The following is a 26,266-nucleotide window of genomic DNA, read 5'->3' as shown; positions in this document are numbered from 1 at the left end:
TATTAGAATAAAAATATTATCAAAATAAAAAAAAATTATATTTATTTAAATTTCATTTATTAAGGTTATTTAAAGTATTTTTTAAAAAATAGATTGATTAGAATATAAAATCAAATAAAATAAATAAATTCATCCTAAAGATAATATAATATATATTTGAATTAAAAGTAATTTTAAATTATTTAAAATCCATTAGTTAGTCGAGTGATAAATGATATTTATATTGTCTTTTCTTATAATACTTCTCCGTTTAATGAAAAATTTTAATATAAAATTAAACCATAAAACTTTTAAAAATCCTAAATAATGATGCTTTTCATTTGATTTTAATGAAAATTTCTATTTTAAAAAATAAAGTAAATTAACAGATAATAAAATTTTCCCTTTTAAGTGTGTAATCGAATCTAAATAAAGATATGTAAGAATATATCAAATCTAGATTTATTAGAATTAAAATAAAATAAAGTATAATTTTAATATTTAATCTTCAGTCAAATGTATATTTTTATTAATTATATGAAATATTTATTTATCATTAACATTAAACTTTTAATATTTATTATAACAGTGTTTTATTAAATTATTGAATGAAAAGCTGAAATTAAATTTTAACCTATACAGTAATAGAGTTTAAAACAAATTAACGGCATCACTAACATGTAGCTAAATAAATAATTATTTATTTGACCTAATTTTAATGCAAACAAACTCTTACGCCTTTATCGTTATCTCGTTACTTCACTCTTTTGAAAAATTCAAACCCTAATCTCTCAACACAGATTTCAGTGGAAGGAGAAGAAGGAAAAAAAAAAACAAAAACAAAACCATAGTTTCAATGGAAACAAGAGCTGCGAAACGAAAGAGGTTTTGGTTTGAAAGCGAGAATGGGATCGACAGGATCAGTGATCTCCCAGATGTTGTTCTCCATCAAATTCTATTCCATCTCCCAATCAAAACCATAGCACAAACAAGCGTCTTATCAAAAAGATGGAGATCGTTGTGGATATCGTTTCCTGATCTTGATTTCACCTCCATTAATACAATTGGAGTTTATTCGACGAAGGTGAACCCAGCGAGTACGGTGAAACGATTATTAACACCACCTCATTCTTTGTCTAATAAACGATTGGACTTCATTAGCCAGGTATTAGCTATCCGCGACAAGCATTCCGATCTAAGGATCCTTCGTTTCCGTGCTCCTTTGAGTTTTTCACGTCTAAATGGCTTGATCCGTCTTGCCGTAAGGCAAAATGTGCAGGAATTAGACGTAGAAGTCACCACCGACGATTACTTTAATTTCCCACGAAGCGTTCTCACCAGTGAATCCTTGCGGGTCTTCAAGTTGAGATCTAGTTATCCCGGTTTCCGGTTACCGCCTCCCTCGGTTATGAAAGGCGGTTTCCGATCACTCCACACCTTATCTTTGTCTCTCGTCATCTTATACACCCAGCCCTCGCTTTCGGATTTGTTCACGGATGCGTCGTTTCCTCGGCTCAAGAAATTGAATCTCGATACATGCTTTGGGTTGAAACATCTTAAGGTCAGTTGCTTGGTCCTCGAAGATTTGACACTGGAGAAGTGTTTTCAGTTAATTGGGCTGGATGTTTCGGGTGCAAGATTAAAGAGATTGAGAGTTGCAAGCTGTTTTGATGCAAAATGTGGGGAGAGTTGGGTGAAGATGAATGCTCCAAGCTTGAGAAGTATGGTTTGGGAATATAATTCAATAACGGAGAACAGCTCGCTGGAGAATCTGATATCGGCGCACGAGGCCTCCATTGGTTTCTTTGTAGTCGGTGAAGATCTCAGTGTAACAAAGATTCGGAGTGTGTCTAATCTTTTATCAGGTCTCTCCAGACTCCACAGCCTAACGCTTGAGAGCGAGTGCGTTGAGGTACATTAACTTCTCAATTCATGGATTGCTTATTGCACGTACTGATACAAGATTTGATTCGAACCTGAAAAGTTATATTAAAAATTTAAAAGATACAAGATTAGATCATAGTAAAAAAATGTAATAAAAAATACCTTAAAATACTTGGGGATTTGAAATTTCCAGATAGTACGATCGTGCCCCATAACACCCTTCGATCTATGTTTAATTGACTATCATGTTTAATGGAGTGTACTATCTAAGGAGTAAATTTCATGCATGTTAACTATAATGATTAATGCATTGGCAGATCATTAATACTAACATCAGTAAGTGTTGAGTACATTAGTAAGAAATATTTTACTCTCACGGAGAAAACACATGTTTAAACTTTGGAGATGATGTTATTGGAAGGGAGAATCACAGTCTCGAACATTACACAAGTATAATGAACATAAAAGATACTAAAAATTATAATAATTGATACCAAATAGATTAGATTTAAACCGCATGGAACTTATATATAGGGATTATTATGTAGCAGGTGTTGTCAAGCAGGAATTACATTGCAAACGTAATACATCCATTCAACCATCTCAAATCTCTGGAACTGCAGACTGGCTTCAACAGAGATAACGTCCCCAGTTTAGCTTATCTTTTCAAGAGCTCTCCTACGTTACACACTCTAATTCTCAAGATCCTCAATGATTACAAGATTGAAAGAAGAGTAACTGCCCACAAATTATTATCTTCTTTTTTGTTTTACTTCATGTTTAATTTAATCACATGGTTGTTCCACCTTTGTTCTTTTTTTGTTTTCACTCATTCAGAAATGGAATAAGGACTTGTGGGACATGCCTACCTCTGAGGAAGAACAATTCTGGGAATCCCAAACCCACGCTTTGAAACCCTTGCTAAACCACCTTAGTGTAGTGAAAATCCATGGGTTCTTAGAATGTGAGAATGAAGTTAGCCTAGCAAAGTTCTTGTTGAAGCACGGGAAAGCCTTGCAGGAAATGACCCTTTTCTCGGGACACTGCAACTACAGAGATTCCCTACGAAGACAAAAGATTAGGTCACAAATGATGGGATTTTCGCGGGCCTCCTCTAATGCAAAGATTCAATTTCTCTAAGCCTTATTTGCTTGTATTAACCAATCAAGGTCCTTTGAATTATGTGGGAAACAATGGATGTTTGATGTAGATTTGCAGCATCAATGGCATTGGCAACTTTATTGTGACTTCTACTAGTTTCTTCAGCAATTGTTGCATTAAACATTTGGTATTAGTAATGAATACACACAAAGAGAAGATAATAATTGCAGAGCGGAGGAAGAAACAGAGTTATACATTTGACAATAAAAGAGAAGATCATTAAATTCCTTTACCAATATTGAAGTATGCATTGTGTTAACTATTAAGATATTGTAACGAGTAAAAAGGGTCTTAAGTTAACATAAAATCATGTTAGAATCCAGCAGTTTTGAGCTCTTGTTCGAGTATTTCTTCGAGCAATAAGCGGGACTCTTCCATCAATCCGGGGCTTAATCTGAACATCAACACACAAAATTCCATCTCATTGAGAGCCCCGTCACCATCAAGATCGCCTTCCTTCACCATGCTTGCAAGCTCGTCATCTCTCAAATCTTGCAAGCCAAGCATTGCCGCGTTGCTCTTCAAGCTGGCCGCAGTGATCACCCCTTTGTCCCTGTCCATCAACACCTTGAAACCATTGCACAATTCCCTCATCAGCCCGTCTCCGCCCAGCTTCTCAGCCATCGCCGGCAATAAGTCCTCGAAATCGGGTGCTGTTTTACTAACCCCCCGCCATTGAGTGTTGCTAAATGCTAAATTGCTAATGACTATGATTATCCGCAAAGAAACTAATAAGTTGCTACTTTCTAATGTATTGAGATGCATTGGGGTTTATATAACAAGGGAGATGATAGATGAGGAAATTAAAGAGGTTTTTTCCTGGAAAGAAGATGGATTATGTTTTCCTTATGTATGACAGCGAAGGAACACGATTCTTTACTTCGGATCAGCTGATTCATGCAAAGCTGGAAAATAAAATAAAAACAAAAACTCTGCTTCGGGGAAGCTGTTGTCCGCACTATTTTCTAATGTTACTTAACCAAACAGGGTCATGTGTGAAATTTCATGGGTAATTTACTAATTCATGACTTAGAGCCTAAGGACTTTCCGGTTGAGAATAATATGCTACATCTTTCTTGGTAGCACTTCAGAATGCACGTGAACATTTTTAGTATTATTTTTTATCTGCGTCAGATAGAGGCAGCACATCCAGAATGCATGTGAACATTTTTAATATTATTATTATTTTTAATCTCAATTTATCATTAAATAAATAATAAATTGAGATCTAAACAATTGAATAGTTTAAACTACAGTTAAAAAGTAATAAAAAGGAATTTTGTCTTTGGAGGTTGAATTTGGTGTGTGTGCGATGTCAATTAAAAAAAAATATTTTTAACAAATACTATCTTATAATTACTTAGACTGTTCAAAAATAAAATAAAATTTATTGATTTGAACTTTGAATTATCAATTATAATAGAAAATAAAGTCAACTATAAAAATAATAGATAATACGTAGCTTTTCTCATGTGTCACGCATGCATGGATGTTGGCATTAATTAATGGAGAATGGTCTTATTTTTGCACATGAAATGTGGACGGGAAGGGTATAAATGTGGTGCCCGTATAAAAACATCCATAATTAGATAAACCTAACTTGATTTATAAGTGACACAATAATTCCCAATCATGCTTTCACATTTCCCACAATTGAACAACTAACATCGTAGCCTTTGTATGTGTGAATACGCAGTAACATTCAAATCTTGGGCAAATAATTAAACGATGACATTATTGATATTAATGATATAAACAAATATACAAATCAATATACATTTAAAACATGAGCACCTTGTGCTATACGATTACGGAGAGGAAGTTAGACAAGTGAAGGCAAGTACATGACATGTGGAGAACAAAGGAATCGCATCAATAGCAAGCTCCGTTCAAAACGAGGCCTTAACACAACAAGGGTCATCTCACCAATATAGAAAGCAAAATATTCCTTCACTAACCTTTTATTAGGCCTTGTGCATTAATAGTGGGGGAAGGGGGTATCTTTGATCATCATCTTCAAAAGAGAGGGGTAGTCCTAGACATCATATAGGCTTGAGACACCAGGTCAATATGACTGAAAGAAATTAACCAAGGAAGAGAGTGTCATAACTAGCATACTCCACTCAATACTTCATGACCACATGAGTAGTACTCCAGCCTACCCCCAATGAAGTCTTATCAATGGAAGGACACGTTATTGTGATTACCATGAGCAGAGAGGATAAGGTTGTGTATTCCTCGAGGGTATTATGGGGACAACAGTCAGGATCACCTGGACAAGTGAGACTTGAAACTTGAAACCTTCAAAATCCAACGCCTCATTGTTAACTATTACTAATATAAAAACAGAAAAACAAATGATGTCATCCCAATTTTTTTGCATAGTACAAGGATGAGAACCGTATTTTGATCAAGAACAATAACAATAATGAGAGAGCATTCTCAAACTATCGACATTCTTCGATAGAAAAAGTGGTTTCACTATTAGTTTCTGCATTACTGAGCTGTCAGAAAGAGATTTCATTGTCAGGTAAGCTGGCTGTTTAGGAATGGCAGGGCTTAAATTTTGGGTGCCAAGCATGAGCACAACATCGGCCATGGTGGGGAGCTCACTGGGATCTTCCTGCAGGCATAAAAGCCCAACATGTACGCACCTTATAAACTCACTCGCATTGCAACTCCACCGTATTGTCTCATCCATTAAATCCAATGCCTTGTCCCCTTGCCACAGTCTTCATCCCTGGACCAAAATATTCAGAGCTGCATTACTTGGCAATGGTATGGGGAAGGAAATTAGTCAAAGATTAATTCATATCTACTTGCATAATCAACAAGGCTGGGTGCATTTTCCACCTGATAAATTATCATGTTCTTTTTTCCGCTAATGATCTCGAACATAACTACACTGAAGCTAAAAACATCGGATTTTACCGAGAAAAATCCTTCTAATGCATATTCTGGCGCCATATATCCACTTCATTTAGCCACACTCATTATGATTAAATTCTGCCTTTTACTCACTTTGTTCCCATTACTATAACTGTGTTTGATTCGGTTTCTTTTCCTTGGATTATCCTCCCACGGCCGAAATCGGATATTTTCGGGTTCATCTCCGCATCCAATAGTATGTTACTAGTTTTCAAATCCCTCTGAATGATTCTCAATCTGGAATCTTGGTGAAGATAAAGCAATCCTCTAGCGATTCCCAAAATGATGTTGAAGCGTACCGACCAATCCAATTGCTGGCTTGATCATGATTCACCTTTACCATAAGATACATCATTCATCCCATAACATGCCTTCACGTACATATAAAATGAGGAAACAGTGGAGGTTATAGTGGCTAATTACCAAATAACAAAGAGTCTAAGCTTTTGTTGGGCATATATTCATTGAGTAGAATCTTTTCTTCTCCTCTTATGCAGTATCCCAATAGTCTCACAAGATTCCGATGTTGAAGTTTAGCGATAAATTGACCTCGTTCTTAAATTCCTCCAAGCCTTGTCCTGAAACACTTGAGAGCCTCTTTACAGAAACTTCTTCACCACCTTTGTTCTCCATGTGTAAACCGAAGCTACAGCGCACAAAATGGTCATCCCAATTGGCAGAGATATTCCAAGGATCAAAGGGAGTGGCTTGCTTTTATCAGGAGACCTTACCAACTGTCCAGCTACTGCAATAATAGGGAAATTGCAGTAAATGTAACACAGGTCTACGCATCAAATTGAGTACTAACCTTGAGACAATTCAAAGCCGAGCCATCCCAATGAAAGGTTGAACCGCAAAGGCACCGTCTTCGTCCATTTCCCGTTTCATTACAAGTTGAATGCGGCCAGTCCTTGCAGTCTGCAGATGGAGTACAGATTGGCTCCGGCGGTGGCTTCCAACTAATTTGTACATCAACCATACCATTTAGTGAAGAATCAGAAGTTGTCAAGTTGCCAACATCTCCTCTGCAGTTGCTGATCACATTGAATGGTGATGATCGATCGAACTGCAAAATTCTGCTTGCTAAAGAATGCATAGCATAACAATTAGTTGCCTCTTCGGTCTTCACTTGGATGATAAATGTCCGTGCGTGACGATTGACTGTAACGACACTATAGTTGCCATTAGGTGCCATGAAACTTAGTCTGTATTGTTATTACAGTAGAAACTAAAGTACATTGGATCACCGCATTTTGGTCCGGTACTTGGGGGATAAGGGACCATGTTTGTGCCACAAGTCTCACAATTTTTAACTGTTGTTTGTGCAAAGTAGAAAAGACAGTAAATCCAAGTTGAGTATTTTTCCATTGCTCATTGGTGCAGAGTAAAGTACCAGACAGACAGCGCTACCAGTGCGTGGAGATCGTAGCTGCGTCTTGACCCTCCTGAAGATTTTCGAGATCCCCGACTATATCAAACATGAAGTAGTGGAGTCTCTCTGGCCAACAAATGAATAAGGCTGGCACTGGCGCTTCTTGAGGCACTCTTCCCTGCATTCTATTTCATCCTTTGCCTCACATGATGAGTCTGAATCTTCCAATTTCATTCTTTTAAACGTCAAGAAGTCATTGCCACATGATGATTTATAATTTCTGCAGCAACCGTCCGAAAAATATCCGGCATACCATTTCTCCCAGAATTTAGGTTTGGAACCCGGCAAACATTTGTGGAAACCTACTGTTGCCCGTACAGATGCCAAAGTTGCCACAAAATTTGAACTTACTACAAACATTCTTTGGCTCCAACCATATCAAGGACCAACTTTTATTGTCTGTACCCAACTGCCAATACTGCAAATAACCAGTAGAATTTATCACCATTCTTTTTCTTGGTAAACTTTTATGTTACCCTGGCTAAAATTCATGAATCTCACTGTTGCAGAAGACAGTTCATCTGATTTATTGATCTTCTTGTCTAGTAAACTTGTGCGTCACCCTGGATAAAATCCAAGAATTCGACTATTGTAGAAGGCAGTTCATTTGATTTAACGATATGACATGAATCAAGCTTACTTGACCTCCAGTAAATGTGCTCTTCTCCACTACACAAGCTGCTTTCTCCCTTGTGGATCTTGCTTGAATGGGAAGTTAATAATGATTTACGTACTAAACTTGTAGTTATCCATTTTTTAAAAGGTGATATTTGATTAAGAAAATCTAATATATTTACAATAATTCGAGGGGGGATCACGGGCGAGTGCAGCGCAAGTCCGCAAAATGGTAAAATCTTAGCGGTTATTAAGATATCTTTTTGCCTTGGCCAGTGATCATCAAGATTAAATACGAAGCAGCAAATCAAGAGAAGACAGCGAGATAACACCAGCCGTACACGCAATCGACCCGAATCAACACCAATCCACGTGGCTAATCCTTGGCCCTGAAGGAGGAAGAGAATCTGAATCTCGGGCGATCAACTAACGACACGTGGCAACACGTGAGGGTTCTAACCGAATGAATGAAAAACATAGCAGAGCAGAGAAGTGGTTGTGCACAGCCACCGCTTAATAACAAAATAACAAAATATTTTCCAAACAAACGGAGGAAACGAGCCAAAGGGCGAAACAGAAGGTAAAGGGAGCTAAATTTAATGCCACATATAAACAATACATTACAACATCTGGCTCATCTTCCCACCACACCCCCTTTACCCCCCTCACTTCCCTTTCTTTCCATTTCCGCTATTACTTTCTCCTCTTCTACAGTGCCCTATATCACAATTTTACCCCTATTTTTATTTTCCAATTTGATTATTACATATTAGATGAAATGAAATAAAAATAAAAGAATTTACTTGTAAACAAGTAAAGACTGCAAAGGAAAGACTGCACCAAATAAGATTTATCAATGACTGCACGTGTAATATTTGTGGTGTTGTTATGGAAAATCGAAATCATTTGCTCTTTGATTATCCAACTGCTGCTTCTCTTTAGGCAACAATCTTCTCCCTTAGTGGTATGAATGGTTTACATAATCACTACTTGTCATGGAATGATTTCTTAGTTTGGGCCTCTATGTTTTGGAAAGGTAAATCGCTGATCACTTATATCTTGAAGGTTGCTTCCACCGCTCTAATCTACATCCTATGGGAGGAAAAAAACAAAAGGATCTTCAAAGATAAATCTAGAACTTTTGAAGAACTGCTACAAGCTATTAAGGAAACAGTTGGTTTGCAACTAAAGGTAGAAACCTTATTTGATGTGTAAATATTACTTTATGTAGAAATTGAGGTATTGATTGATTGTTGTTTATTTTTGTATGTAGGACAATCTCTGTATTCTGAACACTGATTTTTTATAGTATGTTTTTACTATTTGGGTAATAAAAATCAAATTATCCAAAACAATAAAAATAAAAGAATTTACTTGTAAATAAGTAAAGTATACAAATAATCTTTAATTACATAGTGTTGTTATTTTTAATTTTTTTATTATTTAAAGTTACAAAATCAGATTATAGAGTGTTATTTTATTGAATCATCGCCCAATTATTTATATGTTCTAAAATTATTTTTTTCCGTTAAAAAAATGACAGCTGCCTAAGTTTGATGTTATCCGTTGACTAATATATGATAAAATATGATCTAAAATCATTTAAGTTGTATTTTATGGATCAACTCTCTGTTTACATTACACTATCAAGCTAATACTTGAAATATTATATTGTCGAGATAGTGATTGAAAGTAACAATAATACCATCACACATAATTAAAATATATTTTTATTATATTTCAATCAATATATTAACTTCCAGTTCATACAGTTATTTTTTAATAAAAAAATAAATTTAAAATATATAAATAATTGAGTGATAATTTAATAAATATTAATAGTTTAGGACTAAATAAAATATTCCTTATACTCAAAATATCATTCTATTCTTTTAATAATATGATTTAATAAAATAATATTATAATTAGGACGCCTTTTATGTACTTTATCTCTTGTAAATTTGTTTCTTAATAACCATTTCGAATGTAACAAAAAGGAACACAAAGCAAAAGGATAGAAAATTCTTGATTGGATTATTATTTTGTTTTTAAATTTTATTCAAACTTATGAACTTAAATAATGTAAAAAGGTGGAAAATGTTAGTTAAAAAGACTGTGCAAAGGTGAAAAATGTATTTTTGTATAAACAAAAAAAATAATTAAATTAAAATAGTTGTATTTTTTTAGACACAATGTTATGTAAGTGGTGGTGGTACTGCCAGCTTGGTTGGTAAACTGCAAGTATTTTAATGGTAAATTTGTAATTTAGAGCAACAAGAGGGCTGTTTCTACAAATCACTGCAGTTTGATGTTTCCATTCTCTTCCTTTCCAATCGTCCATTCTCTGCATATATACAAGAAAGAGAAAATTGTTGTCAAAAAAGTTATTGACAAAAAATATTCTCTTAGAAAACGAAAGAAGAAGAAACCGGCAGATAGGCCAAGCCAAAGCATCTCTCTCTGATTTTGGTTGAAAGGAGCGAAATGAAGAGCTGTGAGCTTTGCGATTTGGTGGCAAGGACTTATTGTGAATCGGACCAAGCGAGTTTGTGCTGGGGCTGTGATGCTAGAGTGCACGGAGCCAACTTCCTCGTGGCGCGGCACGTGAGGTGTCTTCTCTGCCACGCGTGCCACTCTCTTACGTTGTGGAGAGCCGCCGGTTCCAAGCTCGGTCACACGGTCTCCGTCTGTGAGATGTGCGTCAATGGCGGTGATCGAGAGGGCAGAGAAGCGGAAAATGAAGAAGACGAAAGAGCTGTTTCTGATAACGACGCGGAGGAGGACGGAGACAATCAGGTGGTGCCGTGGTCCACAGTTGCAAATACCCCTCCGCCGGCTTCAAGTTCATCTGGTAGCGAAGAATATTCCGTTGGCAGGAGAGAGGACTGTAAATCAACAAATTTGTTTCCGTTGAAAAAATCGAGAGAAAATGCTTCAGATCTTCGTTATCATGTTGGTTTTTATTTTTTCTTTGTTATTTCATTTTAAATTCTCATTCTTATTTTCCTTCTCTGTGTTGTTTAATATTTTTCTCCGTTTTATTTATTTGTCATTGTTATTTGCAGGACGAACTGGATCCATTATATCCTAAACGGAGATACGGTTACCGTACTGTTTCGTCGACTCCGTGCAGAGTGGAGGATGAAACCGTCGACGAGGCCGTTTCAGTTGATTCTATAAGGATGTTAAAAGAACAGTTGATCAAACAGGACGATGCCGTTCAGTTACTGTCCGATTCGAGTGATTCGACAGACACGGCGAGTACATAGTCATTAAGGAGTAAAAAATAGAGCCTAAAAAAATCCAGTAAAACTTCTTTAAACCTGTTAGTATTAGTAAGTGCCTGGCTGTTTGATTGAGTTGGATTGGCCGTGAGATTTCTGATGATCTAACCTATTCTTAACGATAGTCCATGATTATTACTCTCTGATGGGATTTGTTTACCCTGTTTTGATAGTTTTGTGTGCTGATTTACCGAGAAGAATTTTACTTGTTTGATCTCTGGGTGAGATTTTGTAATCTGACTTTTTACCATTATGTCATGTTTATTGGATTATCGTCTCCAGCCAACTGTTTGTTTGTAATGTTGTTGTCTTAATGATATTTGTTAAAATTTTAGGAGTAAATAAATTTATTAATTTTTAAAGAATAAAATATTTAAAATATATTTTAATTCAAGACTTTTAGGTGCTCGATTATCCTTTTTAACCCTTTGTTGTCTATCTCTAAATGTAGAGGAAAACGAAGGGGGTTTGATGTTATGCACTTAAATTTGCAGTATTATCGGTTTCATATAAGTTAATATTGGCAACAGCGGACGAAAATTGAGCTGAGCTTGCCTCGTGCCTGCTGCACTGCAACTTCTCGATCGCTTCCAACGAAACCTCTATAAATAACTTTCTATATATTAAAAATAATATCCATACGAGTCTAACATTTTGTTTATAAAAAATCTAACGATTTCATATTTTTTTAATCACACTAAACTAAAAAGTAAATAATTATTTAAAAAATAAAATTTTAAAATGTATTAATCGAGAGTAAAAAATCTTCAACCTATTTATAAGTGGCAAGCATTAACTTGGGTGCCACGTGTTTGAGTATTGCCCCGCAAGCTCATTTCATGTATCCAGAGGCCACAGCCATGCGATTTGAGCTAGAAATATCTTGAGTCTAGAAATATTTTTTTAAGGGGAATATATTTATATATTAATTATATACTTTTTTTTATAAGATGAGTACGTATAGTTAAAAAAAGAAATAATTATTTGAAGAGATGATGTGTATATCCTCCTTTCTTAGTGTATCCTCCTCTCGTCATTACAAGTAATTTTTTTTTTGTTAAATAAAGGTCGGTGGTTGAAATGAGGAGAGAAATATGTATATATATCATGGTTTTAGTTGTGAGTCATGGCTTTGTTTGTGTTCAAGTTACGAGTCATGGTCTTGTTAGTCTTCGAACTCGGTATTTGTTCAACAAGGAGTAGAGGGAAGATATTTTGTGACAGTGTTAATAATTTTGTAGGAATATGACACTCAAACTTCCACAACCATGAAATTTGGAAAGGAAGTAATACAATTTGGTAACTTTGTGACATAGAGATGTATGGGCTGCCAATCGCCATCACATAAGGTGGGTGGGGGAGGCTTTCTACTTTACATTGCAAAACTATAAAGTAGAAACTATATTTACAAATGGAATAATCAAACCATAAAAGGAAATTGTCATAAAATATGGAAAGAATAGTTGAAGTGGTGGGGGCATTGGCGAATTAGCAGTGGAGATTTCTTGGATTCTTGGGGTGGAATTTGTGGTGGTTAGAAGTGAGTATTGGAATCGAAGAAAAAAAAATCAAATTAGCTTTTTTAATATCATTTAAATTTAATTTAAAATTAATTTCAGTTAGAGTGATATAATTAAATTCAAATTGAATCAAAAACATTCATTCAAGCTCTTATTTAAGTTTAAATATAATTAGTTATAATACCATGGTACTAGTTTGTTTTAATTTATATAACTCTTTGTAATCATATATATGTTTGCATAATTACGTAAGATTTGTAACATTATTCAATAAATTAAATATATCTAAAACTATATGATATACTTAGAATATTATTTGTTAAAAAAGATATTTTAAGAATAAAATATTGGATAAAGGAGTCAAGAAATTGGTAAGAAGAAAAAATTGTAAAGAGTTACAATCGGATGACTAAATTGAGTAAAATATAAAGTTGAGATTAAATTAACTAAAAAAGAGAAAATTTGTTTTCAAAATGAAAAATTGAAATTACGTAAGTATTCTATAGTGGTAGAGGAACATGTGGGGCTCAAATTTGGTAAAAATAAACTTTCAATGAATGAGGAATTAAGAAACAAGGAAACCATACAAAGCTAAGTGACTAAATTGAAAAAAATATTAAATTTATTGAAAAAATTTGAAGCTACATAGGTGTTATTCATTGATTGAAGAGGATGTGGTTCGAATTTGATTAAAAAACCGAATTCAATTTAAACTAAAAATCCAAACTAAAATCTAAATTCGATTCAAACTTAAAATCCAAGCTAAAGATTAATGGACTTACCACACAAATTGCAACAGGACTGTAAATTAGTCGAGTCGAGCTCAGGTATTGCTAAGCTCAACTCAACTCAAAAACTCAAGAGCCTAAAATCGTCAAGCTTGAATTGAACTTAAAATCAAAATTTGAAGCTCAACTCGGCTCGAAAGCTTGCGAGCTTAAAATTTCAAACTCGACTCGAGCTCGAAAAAACTTGAACTCGAAACGTTCTCAACTTAGCTCGATTGAAGCTCAGACTCGAGCTTGAAAAATCTTGAACTCTTCTCAAACTTAGTTCAATTGAAGCTCAAACTTGAGCTCAATTCAAGCTCGAACTCGAGTTTGAACTTGAATCATAAGTACATGAAATTCTTATGTTGTATTAAAAAATAACATATAAATGTTAATATTATTAATAATTTGATTTAAAAAGGGTAAACTATATCAGATACCACCAAACTTTAGGCATTATATCATTTAGAATATTGAACTTCGATTTTCGTTTCAATTATACCACTGAACCGTTAAATCATTAACGACATGATGACGTGGTTGACGGCTACCGATGTGGTAGACGGCTATCAACGTAGACACCTCACCAAAATGACGTCATTTTGATATGGTTGTTAACGATTTAACATTCCAGTGGTATAATTGAAATGAAAATTAAAGTTCAGTGCTATAATTGACAAAATTGAAAGTTCAATGGTATAGATGATACATAGCCTAAAGTTCGGTCGTATCTGGTGTAGATTATCCTTTAAAAATTAAAAATTTTATATATCATTTTTTTGAGTTGCTGTCGAGCTTTTTGAGTCGGGTATCAAGTAACTTACTTTGACTGGTAGAACTCGAGTCGAATCTAGTTCAAGTTCATTCGATTCAAGTGTTGACCGAATCGAATTCGAGTAACTCACGATCTATGTCATCTTATTTACCATCCTAACTGCATATATACATATTTTAAGATGGTGAGATTGCTATGATGAACTTGGCATGGTTTTTAGTTCAAAGAACATAATTGTCCAAACAAGAATCGGGTAAAACACTCCCAAGCAGTGCTACTACGAAGTGTTGGTAGTTGGACATTGTTCTCGGCTGGAGTCCAAACACTTAATGATATGAATGAAGAGAATAACCATTAAGGAGAAAGAAATGTCAACATCCTCCAATTCCAAACCCAAACAATTAATTATACATTAGAGGTGAAGATATCCAAATGTGGATTACATTTATTCAACACATTGGTGCCAAGTTTCAGTGTCAATATATACTTCATTCTGCCGCAGGCAAGCAGTGTTTTAACCTCACAAAAAAGGAAGCAACCTAAGTTCCAAAACTAAAAAAAGAGTAAATAAATTAACATGTAATTATGGTTTACTGTTAAGAAATTCTAAAATTATCCTTTTTCTATTGTGACCTTAGTTTCTATAGTGCTCACATCATTTAGATTTTCTGATATTTTTTTTTCTGATACATGTATCACTATGAATCTTGGTGGAGTTTGGACAACCAAAAGAATTTTTACATAATATAGGGTCCAATAGAATTATACGTCGTGTTTGAACCTCATTTCATTCTTTTTCATTACCTATTGCGAGAAATCATATTTATGTACCTTAAACATTTGTAAAAGTCGGAATCAATGTATCTTTTGTAACCAATGCTGATATGTGAACATACGATTATGCATGACAACATTGATACTTGAGAACTTAAAAGAAGTCACAATCGCACCACCCTTCTTATAGATTTACCTTAAGATAGTTTGCTTAAATACCTTCAAGATGTCCTAGCATCTTCGTAATATGAAACGAATCTTATGTACGAGAAACACTTAAAACCAACATCCCTTTGAGACTACAACTTTCTTTAGTAGGTCTACTGCTAATTTTATATATAAAATATTTTTTGATTCATGTAATTAAGGGCTTTTCCCTTAATTTCCTGAAAATATGATTTTATAAAATATTTTTAAAATGGTGATTTTATGGGTCTTCATTGTATATAGTAGTGCTTTAATTGATTCATTGTCATTAAATTTTAGATTTTATTATAAAATGGACGCAACTCCATTAACTGTTGTTAAAAAGGTGATATGATATACTAAATTAATGAAAATTATTCCATTTGATCTTTAATTATAACTAATATACTAAAGTGCTAGCATCAGAAAAATCTGAAAAACACTTTTATGTCCTATACTTGCATCAAGTCGTAGAGAAAATACGCAAAATCCTCATAATACATGTGTCAATAGGCAATGGCAGCTCAAATCCACACTTTTCCATGGGTGGTGGATAACCATCTTGGTTGTAGATATTGTCTGCAACAAAGGGCTAACTCCAGAGATCTTCACTGCTTTGAGCTTCGTATATTTCCGAAGGAACACAAGCATCTTCTATAATAACATTAAAGCCGGACATACAACTACTGTCCGAACTAGAGGACAATTCAGTAGCTGAAAATGTTGCTGGAGACAGAAGTGAACAGTCTAACATCATGTTGGCAGGAGCATCAACAAGGATGCTTTCAGCTCCACTTTCTCCAAAATTCTGGGTGGCTTCACCTGGAGACAAGTAGAGCCGCCTTTCACATCGGATGTTGTCAGATTTTGCATTGTACGCCTCACTAGATGGGAGTGCCACTGATTTTTTTATTTTGTTGTCTGTTCTTCCAGGTAAGCTTTTGGCGGTGGCGATGGCGATGGTGGACCATCTGTGTACATAAGAAAACTACGTCAGAGATTGTTGCTTAAAATATTCTTGAATTCGCAACATGATTACATAAGAAATCTAAGAAGAAAAAAAAATCTATCTGTTTTGATATCCAAACGAAATAAAGAAAACATATATAAATTATGTAAGGAGAGGGAAGTTTCTATCAAGGTAAAATGAATCCTCCAATGGTCTTCGCAGCAGCATCTTCACGTTCAAATCAAGAGTTAACATTTTGAATTAAATTTATGTTGTTATATTAAACCTGAATAATTTACAAATACAAATATTTTATTTACACATAATTACGACAGAATTAAAGTAGGTAAAATAGAATTTGATATATGCAGCTTACCCCCTTATTTATTTAAATAAATATTTTTAAACAACTGTAAATGAAACACCAATTTTTTTATATCGCTTCTATGGTTCACTGGCATATTATTTTATTTAAGCTATTATTTTCTTTGTTTTAACATAATGTTTATATTATTTAAATTTTTCCTCATATTTAAAATTTATTCTTATATCCTCGTATATACTATACTAACAATCATATTAACAAAATTAAATTCAATTAACATATTTAAATTATTATTTATAAAAACTTTTTTAAAAAAAGAGAAAATATCCACCTAATATAAAATTACTTTACCACTTTTATTCTCGTCAACATTATCAATGATCATACATCATCAACGTCAACAATCTTTTGTATCCAGGGACGGAGTTTAGATATATGAAAGGGGATGTTATCCTTTCAAATATTTTGGTGACTCGGGTGCAAGCCATTAGTGCCAGTGGTTTTGGCTGGAGTTTATTCATATTTTTATTTTATTAATGTTTGTATATTTTTAATTAATTTCGTTCTTAGTTTGAGAGCCATTTTGATCGTTTTTGTATCAATTATTGACTATAATCGTTTATTCTAATGTTAAGTTAGAATACTTATTTTTTTTTAATAAAATAATTTTTTGTCGAACGAGAAAAAAAATAACTTCTATTAGTAGAGTGTGAGAAACTATCTTTATAATTCCTTTGCTAACCAAAGCATCAAGATAACATTATAATCCCTCCTCTAACTGAAGTGTGTAGATAAAATTGTAATCTCCATCAAGATATTTCCCTTGAGATGTCTTTGTTGGTAAAATGAATTCCCCGACTAATATACTCGAGATGCGAGATCACTTAGAACATATACTACTTTATACTAATTTCAAATTGATCAAAAGAAATGAAAAGCAATTTTATGTCCTATACTTGCATCAAGTCATAGAAAAAATATGCGAAATCATCATAATAGATGTCGTCAAAAGGCAATGGCAACTCAAATCCATAGTTTTCCATGGATGATGGATAACCATCTTGGTTGTAGATATTGTCTGCAACAAAGGGATTATTCCAGAAATCTCCACTGCTTTGAGCTTGGTATGTTACCGGCGGAGGAAGACAAGTATCTTCAACAAAGGAGGGAAACTCAGTAGTTGAAGATTTTGCTGGAGACAAAGTTGAACTCTCCAAGATCATGTTGGCCGGAGTATCAACAAGGATGCTTTCAGCACCACTTTCACCTTCAGAATTCTGGGTGGCTTCACTTGGACAACTAGACTCGCCTTTCACATTAGATGTTGTCAGATTTCGCTTTCCACGCTTCTTTAGATCGGAGTGCCAGTGATTTTTTATTTCGTTGTCCGTTCTTCCAGGTAAACATTTAGCCATGGCGGACCAACTGTAAACACAATTACGTCAGAGATTTGTTGAATTCTCAAGATGACGATTACATGCTTGCATAAGGTTATTGTAAATATTTTAAGTGACCATTTAACTGGATCTAACCTGTTTCCAAATTGTTTATGTAATTTGATGATCAATGCATCTTCTTCTTCAGTGAAGTTCCCGTGTTTTACTTCAGGCCGTAGGTAATTCATCCATCTTAACCTACAACTCTTTCCGCACCTTTCAAGACCTAAAAAAATACAAAACAAAAATTATTCTATGAACATGATCAAGAGATTATTTACATGAATCAGTTAACAATTAATTAGCTATTAAACGACAACTAAATTAGTTTTTTCTCTCAGAAAAAAGGACAAATTAGATGAAGATGATTGCGTAAGAAAACCAAAACAAAATCTATCTCTTTTGATCTCCAAAAGAAATAAACATAACAAACGCTAAATCCTTAACCAGAAACACTTTCTTTCCGTGAAAGAATGAAACTATACCAGCAATTTTAGGAAGTTGACGCCAGTTCCTTTGGCCATGTATCTCGACAAAAGTCCTTAGTTTATCATCTTCTTCGGACTCCATTCACCTTTCTTTAAGCCATTTTTATCATAGAAGGGAGCTCTCACCATCTTCCACCACCTCTTCCTTTCTTTCGGTTATAGTAATCTTCTCTCTTCAAGCTGCAAATACCCTATGGCGATTATCTAGATCTGGTGTGTTACAGATTAAACACAATGCAAGCGGGCCTTCATTATATACCCATAGCCCTGACTGAAAAATAAAACGTGTTCAGATTAGTGATAGACTTGCGGCCTTTAAATTAATGCTACCAGTAATTTTATACAGATCTATTTAGGTTCTAGAGGATATTCTGAGAAGTCTGATCACATGAAATGACACAGAAGATGCATATATATATTATATGCCATTGGTAATTATATATATATATATATATATATATATATATATATATAGAGAGAGAGAGAGAGAGAGAGAGAGAGAGAGAGAGAGAGAGAGAGAGAGAGAGAGAGAAGAGATTATTGAAGTAGAGGGAAGCTTCTTTCATGATAAAGAGAATCCTCCAATGACCTTCGCAGCAGTGTCCTCTTATCCACTCATGCATTTAAAAATGCTTCCGAAATGAGTTCTTAATTTTGTTTCAAGTCTCTGTGTTCCTACCTTCTTTGTCAACGTGCAATTTTTTGTTCCTGTACATTTGTCACCAAGTTCAAATAATGAAAAAAATCGTGTTTGAGCTTCAAAACTTAAAGCTATACTATGCTAAAAATGTATTTATCGAACGACTTTAGTGATAAAAATGAATGTTATTATCTTTAGAAATTTCAAATTCGAGCAGTTACAATTATAATGTATGCACATTATTAATAATTAAAAAATTTTGAACATATATTTCATTATTATCCTCCTAAATTATTCAAAAATAAGCTTTAAGTACATTCTATATGCAATTTTATTGAACTCAACTCCTTTGATAGTTTGAATTTTACTAAAAGAATATTAAATTAAATCTAATTTTTTAAAAAACGAATTGAATAACTTACCACCAAAAACGTCTTATTTACTACGACCATAATGTATATAGCATATATTGGGATATATGCATCTTTACTCTTTAATTTCTTCTGTAAATGAATATATCCACAATTTTTACTCTAAATTCTCTTTTGTCCCTTCAAATGAGTTAGTGGTTATATTATCTGAAACTTAAATTTATTTATCAAAAGCTTTCTAAAGAAAAAAAATGTAAAAAATGACTTGGCAGGTCGTCGTCATCATCATGATATGATCATAATAATAATATAATCTGATGACTTATTGAAGAGTAATGACAAACAAACAGAAGATGGCAGACAGATCTGCACGATACTGGTTTAAGAGGTAAGTTAATTTAATCCTACGAGGATGAACTAATTCAATTCCATTTATTATTTATCAACTCAATAAATTTCATTTGAGTAATGCTATTTCAATTCTATTATGCATATTTTTCCCCTTTGTTTTTATGATGTAAGAGTATTATATTTTATTGAACAATTCGAAACCATGTATCAATTTATATATAACCGGCCAAATTTATATTATATTTAATTTAAAATAGATTTTTTTATATTTTTATTAATAATAAATTTAAAAATAACGAGTTAAAAATATTGACAAAAAAGTCAATAAAATACAGATTTAATGAGACTAGAAGAATAATGTTTTTAACTTTTTATAAGTAAAACTTTCAAAAAAAAAAAGCAAAAAATATATAAATATGATACATGCGACTTTTTAATGACCACTACCACGTAAATATTTTTAAAAAATAACTTTTAAAATGTTAAATATCTTCTTTGATAAAAAAAAAGTAATTTAAACAAATAAAGTAAACAAAGATTATAATTTATGCACTTAATTTTGTTTTTTCATTTAAGTCTATATTATATCTAAATTGACGCTAAGAAAGGAAACGTGTATGACCTAATCACCTGACATCAGCTGCGCTGATCTAAACCCTTAGCACGAACAATATTTTATTTATTATTATAAGTATGATTAGTTGCAAATTGCAATATTACATTACTAACATTTAATTTCACAGGTCGATGTGATTAGTTTTGTTTTTATATGTCAAATTATTTATATGGGAAAGTCTATAAATAATCGATTTAATTTAAGATTAAAAAAATAAAAAATTGACGCAGTCGAAAATATTATTAACGTGTATAATATTTTAAGTTGATGGTAACCTAAAATATTATGAAAAATTTAATATTTTAAGTTGCGCCTAACCTAAAATGTTATTTTTTATAAAATTTTTGGTCGCATTCATCTCCGCCGTTTTTATCCTAAAATCACCGGGTTGTACCATATAACTACCCCAATTATATTATTTTATGTGCGATTAGAATTTTTTTTATGATTTATATATTTATTTATTTATTTTGATGTTGCATTTGCATTTTTCTTTTAAATTATATATAATTATTTTATTTATTTTCTTAAAAAATAAAAATTTCACTGATTTATATTAAAAATCACTATTTACTTTTATATACATTACTTGAATTATTTAAATTTTTAATCATTAAATCAAAAGATATTAAAATTTAAGCACTTAAATATATTTGATTTATATTTTTTGTATGTTTACTAATATTATATTTTATATTTTTATATAACAATTTTTATCACATGTTACAATCTCATCAATGGTTAAACTGTCATATCATCATATAAATTATAAAAATATATTAATTTAAATGTAGGATTAGATAAAGACATGAATATTATATAAAAATATAAAGTATAAAATAATTTCTCCGGTAGTGAACTGGTGATATAAATTAATAATTATCGTTGTTGGTCTGCACAGTATTTTAGGGATAAGTCGATGCAAGTAAAACAAATAAATTAGAGCAGTTTGTATATATACATTATCCTTAAATCTTAGAACTCAAGAGGTATGAGCCAATAGAACATATCCTGTTCAAGTAAGGTCTTAACATTATCCTTAAATCTAACCAAAAACAAAAACAAAAAAGAAAGTATATTTGCAAACATAAAATATTTAAAATATTACTTAAATAATTACTTGAAACAGTTCTCAACATCGTCATATATGGATTTGGTCATTTTGTTTTGTTTTTTTTATTGTTGACATATATTTTGATATCTTCGAAAAATTCTCAAAATATTCTTTTTCAATTTGTAGTGGCTATTGTTTTCTTTTATAAGTCAGTTGAATGTGTATTAATAATTCAAAGCATGGCTAATGCTGGCATTAGATAATGAATAAAGGTCATTAATCATCATATGGAAGTAATGCATAGACGTCATTGCTGATCATACATGGTTTTACTTAGAATATTAAAAGGAATATCGTTTTATTTGGTAAAATTGGTCCAATAATTTAAGCGGATTAATTATTTGGCCCAATAAATTAATCCTAAATTTATTTTGGAATTTACGTTAAATGCTACTATATAAGACAAACTCATCATGCCCACATGGCGAGTTTGCCTAAATATTATTTTTAGATGGATCTAGGTATGTAGACCCCAAGAAATCTAGTATTATATTAATTTTCTTGGAACTCATCATGTAGGCGTAAAGAGTTCCATTGAAATATATTAATTTTTTTAATTAAAATATTTTCTAATCGTTACATGAACGTTGAGCAATGAGTAGAATCCAAACGGTCATATTGGAACTCGTCATGTAAGTGTGAAGAGTTCCGTGTGATTTTGAATTTTATAGTTGTTTATGGCCGTTGGGTTTATTTTTATAAATAGGAGTTTGGATTTTAAGGTTTGTATTGTGATTTGTTGAGCAGAAAAACAATTGAGAGATTTCGTATTGATGATGTTCATATTTCCTCAAATTGAGCTCACTGTGGTAAATTTTTTTTTTATATTTTTAAAAGTTCAAATTACAATATTAATGTTGTTGTTTTGAAAATCTTATTAATTGTTTGAAATTTATATTGTAGGAAGAAGAACAGGACATTCGCCATCGAGGAATGCAAAATGATGAGCCACATCAGCGGACTGTTATTTATCTACAACAATTCGGATTGTATCCTGCCACATTTATTCATGGTTTTAGGGTGATGCATGCATTGATTCCAACGTTGATTGAACGTTGAAAACTTGAAATTCATATGCTTCATTTTTCTAGTAGTGAACCAACGATTACTTTGGAAGTTGTGGGTAACCAATTCAGTGTTTTGATAAATAGTGTGACATTGGTGAGACATAGTAATTACAAGTGAGATGAGATTTGCGAGCGATTATTGGGAAAGGTACCACCAAAAGATGTGACAAATGGGTTGCGGGTATGAATGATGTTGTTGGAGAGTGAATTTAAAGTAAATGAACATTCTATCGAGAAAGAGATGATATTTGTAGCCCGAGCATATATTCTTCAATTGATTGGAGGGGTATTGTTACTAGATAAATTCGGGAATTTGGTGCACACTTGGTATCTTCCAATATTAGAAGATTTCATTGAGTGTAGTCAATATAGTTGTGGTTCAACAGTTTTGGCATTTTTTATCATGAACTTTGCAACGCTACAATCGTGATAATAGGTCAAAAAGTGGATGTAGCGGGTTGTCTAATCTTACTTCAATCGCGAGCATGCATCTCTTTCTGTTTTTGACGTCAATTACAATAGCTCTGATTGAGTTTCTTCTAGCTGCAAGGTAATTTTTAAATTTATATTATTAATTAATATATTTAGATATTGGATTTAATAATATAATTGTTAATTTGTATTTATTATGATGTTTAGATGACGACATATAATTATCAATACAAAGTTGGCGGGTTCAACGGAAATTGATGTACGAATGAGGATCGATATTGTCGGTAGACATGTGGTAAATATTCCAAATTTTTTGTATAACTTTTAAATTAAGAGAATTTATTTTTAATTATACTAATGTAGTATGTTTACAATTTAATTGGAATCTTTATTATGAGTCAGAGATCTAACGATGTCTACCAGAATTCTTTTTTGAAGGATTAGAGATGTGGTGTGCCATAACGTCGTTGCTGAGATCCATGTCGTGGATAGAGTATTGCGATAGTTTGGGTCCCATCAGCCGATTCCAATGTAACTCTATAACATCGATGAACTCCACAAAACTGATATGCGTGGGAAGTATATTGCATACATTGAGCAATGGAATGAGAGGTATTTATATGTGCCTAATCATTTTGAGATTGCACCAGATGATCTTGATTTCACAATATCTCTCTACTTCTGAAGCAAATGAGAAATCATATTTAACAACACCTGAAGATAGAGCCGAATGGAAAGAAATGAAGGTAAAACATGCAAAGAAATCATCATCATCAACAACATCTTCTTATGCTTATGCGGATCATTTTGCATCTCAAGCAAGTTATGATTGAAGATACTAAATTTTTTATCCATATTATTATTATTATTATTATTATTATCATTATTAATATTATTATTATTATTATTATTATTATATTATTATCATTATTATTATTATTATTATCATTATTATTATTATTATTATCATTATTATTATTATTATTAATTTATATTAATATATTAAATAATAATATTTACAGGCCCAATTACAACTGGACCGGTCCAGTTACAAACCAACCAGAACCGGTCCAAAACTAACTAGAAACCCTAAATGTGTGATTTCCAGTTAGGGTTTCCTAAACCTAATCCCAGCCGCCTCATCATCACAGCCGTTGGATCTGAGAGATCCAACGGCCCACACTCATCCAGCACAAACCCTAGGGTATGTACCCTAGGGCCACGCGGCCGCCGCTGCTGCTGCTTCCAGAAGCCCTCACCGCCTCCGCCGCTGCCACGTCCCGAATGATGCTTCCAGAAGATCAACGCCACCGTCCATGCAAGGCTACAGGGTGATCACCACTGGTAGTCCGTGACTCACCGAGTCCCCCCTCTTCGGACCGGTCCGAGACGAACACCGTGGTGGCTATAAAGCCACCACCCACCTGAAAAAAAAGACAGAGACGGAGAGACAAAAAGAAGAGACAGAAACAAAAAATATACAGAGAAAAACAAACTATACCAACGATCTCAGCAGCAAAGAACCAGAAGGAAAAAAAAAGAGAAAGAAAAAGGAAGAAGAGACTTACCAAGGAAGCCTTGACCGTCGCCGGAAACACTGAACATCGCCGGAGAACCAATTACCGAAGGTATATTTACAGATCTGCTCCGATTGGGAGCCATTTAAGGAAAAAGAACATCGGAACCGTCCTTAGGACGGTCCGATCTATCTATTAGTATAGAATAATTTTTTTCCGGCCACCGGATGCGGTGGCCGGCGATGACATTCACGTGGCACACGGTGGCCGACCGGTGACCGGCTTCCCTCCGGGGGAAGCTAGAGAGAGGCAGAGAGTTTAAAACTCTCTCGGTTTAGAGAGAGAGAAGGAAATGAGGAATGAATGGTTGGCCCTTCGGGCCACCGATTTGGACATTTATCCTTCCCGAACGACGTCGTTTCGGGAAGGACTATGCGCGTAATTACAAAATAGTTAAATCCCTTCCGCAGTCCTTCATATTTGTAAACTTTACATTTTGGTCACTAAACTGAATTTATAAGAATTTTAATTCGGTCTTTGAATTTTAATTTTATTCATTTTAGTCTTTTTAATTAAAATAATATATTTAGGATAAATGACAGATTTAATCCCTTAATTTTAATAAATAATTTTTTAGTCCCTAGTTCATACTTTTAATTTATTTTATTATAAAATTTGAATTTTAGATAATTTTATTTTGGTCATTAAATTATTAAATTAGAAAAAATATATATTTAATCCCTATGATTTCAATTAATTAGGAATTAGATTTAGTTTTATCTTATTCATAATTTAGTTATTTATTTTATATGTTTTCATTTTATTGCTTAAAATATATTGTTTTAGTGGTATTTTTATTTTATACTGTTAAATATTTTTATATATATTCATAAATATACATATAAATTTTTTTAAATATTTGTTTTTTTTAATATCGAAGAAAAGGACAGTCTTAATACAACTGGATGTCCTATTCTGATATTTTAAAATTAAAAAGTAAACAATATTATTTAAATTAATATTTATCAATATCAAAGAAAAGAGCTGTCTTAAGGTACCTAGAAGTTCTTTTCGGATATTTTTAATTAATATTTTTTTAATAGAATTATAAATTAAATATATTTTTGCATTTTAATAGAGACAATTTATAATTAAAAAGTACCAATTTTGGGCGTTGTAGGGGTGCTAATCCTTCCCTAAACGTAACCGACCACGAATCCCTTTTTATTATTAAAAAGAACGAATTTTTGGTTATAAAACGCAGATCAGTTCATCTTTTAAATATGGTTTTCTTAAAAACTATTTTAAAAGAAAATTTTTAGGTATTCGACCTACCTAATCCAAAAGATCGATGGCGACTCACAAATTATTTTCAAAATTATTTATTAAATTCCCCGCCAAATTTTAATATTTCGTTCCCGGACGAAAACCGGTTACGACAGCTTGGCGACTCTGCTGGGGACTGGTCAAACTTTTAAAAATTAATTATAAATTGTCTCTATTAAAAATTAAAAAATTTTATATATTTAATTTTTAATTCTTTCTTTTCAAATTTTTTTTTATATTTATTATTTTTATAATATTTATATGTTTTATTTGCAAGTATTTTATTTCAGTATTTATTTTTATGTCAAAGTTTAACATTTCTCCTC

General features: G+C 32.7%; 3 protein-coding genes, 1 long non-coding RNA gene and 2 pseudogenes across 5 annotated transcripts; 2 read left to right on the top strand and 4 right to left on the bottom strand.

The window, feature by feature from the left end:
* Positions 1–748: 748 nt before the first annotated feature.
* On the top strand, positions 749–3,003 carry LOC120134063 (putative F-box/FBD/LRR-repeat protein At4g03220). Its single transcript, XM_039150542.1, has 3 exons — positions 749–1,891; positions 2,415–2,597; positions 2,701–3,003. The coding sequence occupies exons 1-3, from the start codon at positions 836–838 to the stop codon at positions 3,001–3,003; spliced, it is 1,542 nt and encodes a 513-aa protein (XP_039006473.1). The 5' UTR covers positions 749–835.
* A 259-nt stretch (positions 3,004–3,262) lies between these two features.
* On the bottom strand, positions 3,263–3,789 carry LOC120133812 (calcium-binding protein PBP1-like). Its single transcript, XM_039150332.1, has one exon. The coding sequence runs from the start codon at positions 3,787–3,789 to the stop codon at positions 3,337–3,339; it is 453 nt and encodes a 150-aa protein (XP_039006263.1). The 3' UTR covers positions 3,263–3,336.
* A 1,645-nt stretch (positions 3,790–5,434) lies between these two features.
* Positions 5,435–7,147, bottom strand: LOC120134777 (annotated as a pseudogene).
* LOC120134070 lies at positions 6,429–6,882 on the bottom strand. Of its 2 annotated transcripts, none has more exons than XR_005517148.1 (3): positions 6,761–6,882; positions 6,562–6,694; positions 6,429–6,438 (listed from the first exon to the last, which is right to left on the bottom strand). It is a non-coding gene; the product is annotated as an uncharacterized LOC120134070 (long non-coding RNA). The 2 variants fall into 2 exon arrangements; XR_005517149.1 differs by having other exon boundaries at positions 6,562–6,697; positions 6,761–6,853.
* Positions 7,148–10,412: 3,265 nt separating the features above from the next.
* Positions 10,413–11,278, top strand: LOC120134218 (zinc finger protein CONSTANS-LIKE 1-like). The gene is made up of 2 exons (XM_039150694.1): positions 10,413–10,951; positions 11,065–11,278. The coding sequence occupies exons 1-2, from the start codon at positions 10,484–10,486 to the stop codon at positions 11,266–11,268; spliced, it is 672 nt and encodes a 223-aa protein (XP_039006625.1). The 5' UTR covers positions 10,413–10,483; the 3' UTR covers positions 11,269–11,278.
* A 6,235-nt stretch (positions 11,279–17,513) lies between these two features.
* On the bottom strand, positions 17,514–18,694 carry LOC120134217 (annotated as a pseudogene).
* Between the last annotated feature and the right edge of the window lie 7,572 nt (positions 18,695–26,266).

This window comes from Hibiscus syriacus, unplaced genomic scaffold (genome assembly GCF_006381635.1).
Source record: "Hibiscus syriacus cultivar Baekdansim isolate YM2019G1 unplaced genomic scaffold, ASM638163v2 tig00110597_pilon, whole genome shotgun sequence".
NCBI lineage: Eukaryota > Viridiplantae > Streptophyta > Magnoliopsida > Malvales > Malvaceae > Hibiscus > Hibiscus syriacus.
This window is presented reverse-complemented; position numbering and strand designations above follow the sequence as displayed.

Bases quoted from the DNA above. Each gene is read 5' to 3' on its own strand.
- LOC120134063 (XM_039150542.1), top strand. From the start codon at position 836: ATGGAAACAAGAGCTGCGAAACGAAAGAGGTTTTGGTTTGAAAGCGAG. The intron at 1,892-2,414 runs GTACATTAACTT...ATTATGTAGCAG, and splicing joins TTGAGAGCGAGTGCGTTGAG to GTGTTGTCAAGCAGGAATTA. The intron at 2,598-2,700 runs GTAACTGCCCAC...TCACTCATTCAG, and splicing joins ATTACAAGATTGAAAGAAGA to AAATGGAATAAGGACTTGTG.
- LOC120133812 (XM_039150332.1), bottom strand. From the start codon at position 3,789: ATGCATCTCAATACATTAGAAAGTAGCAACTTATTAGTTTCTTTGCGG.
- LOC120134218 (XM_039150694.1), top strand. From the start codon at position 10,484: ATGAAGAGCTGTGAGCTTTGCGATTTGGTGGCAAGGACTTATTGTGAA. The intron at 10,952-11,064 runs GTTGGTTTTTAT...TGTTATTTGCAG, and splicing joins CTTCAGATCTTCGTTATCAT to GACGAACTGGATCCATTATA.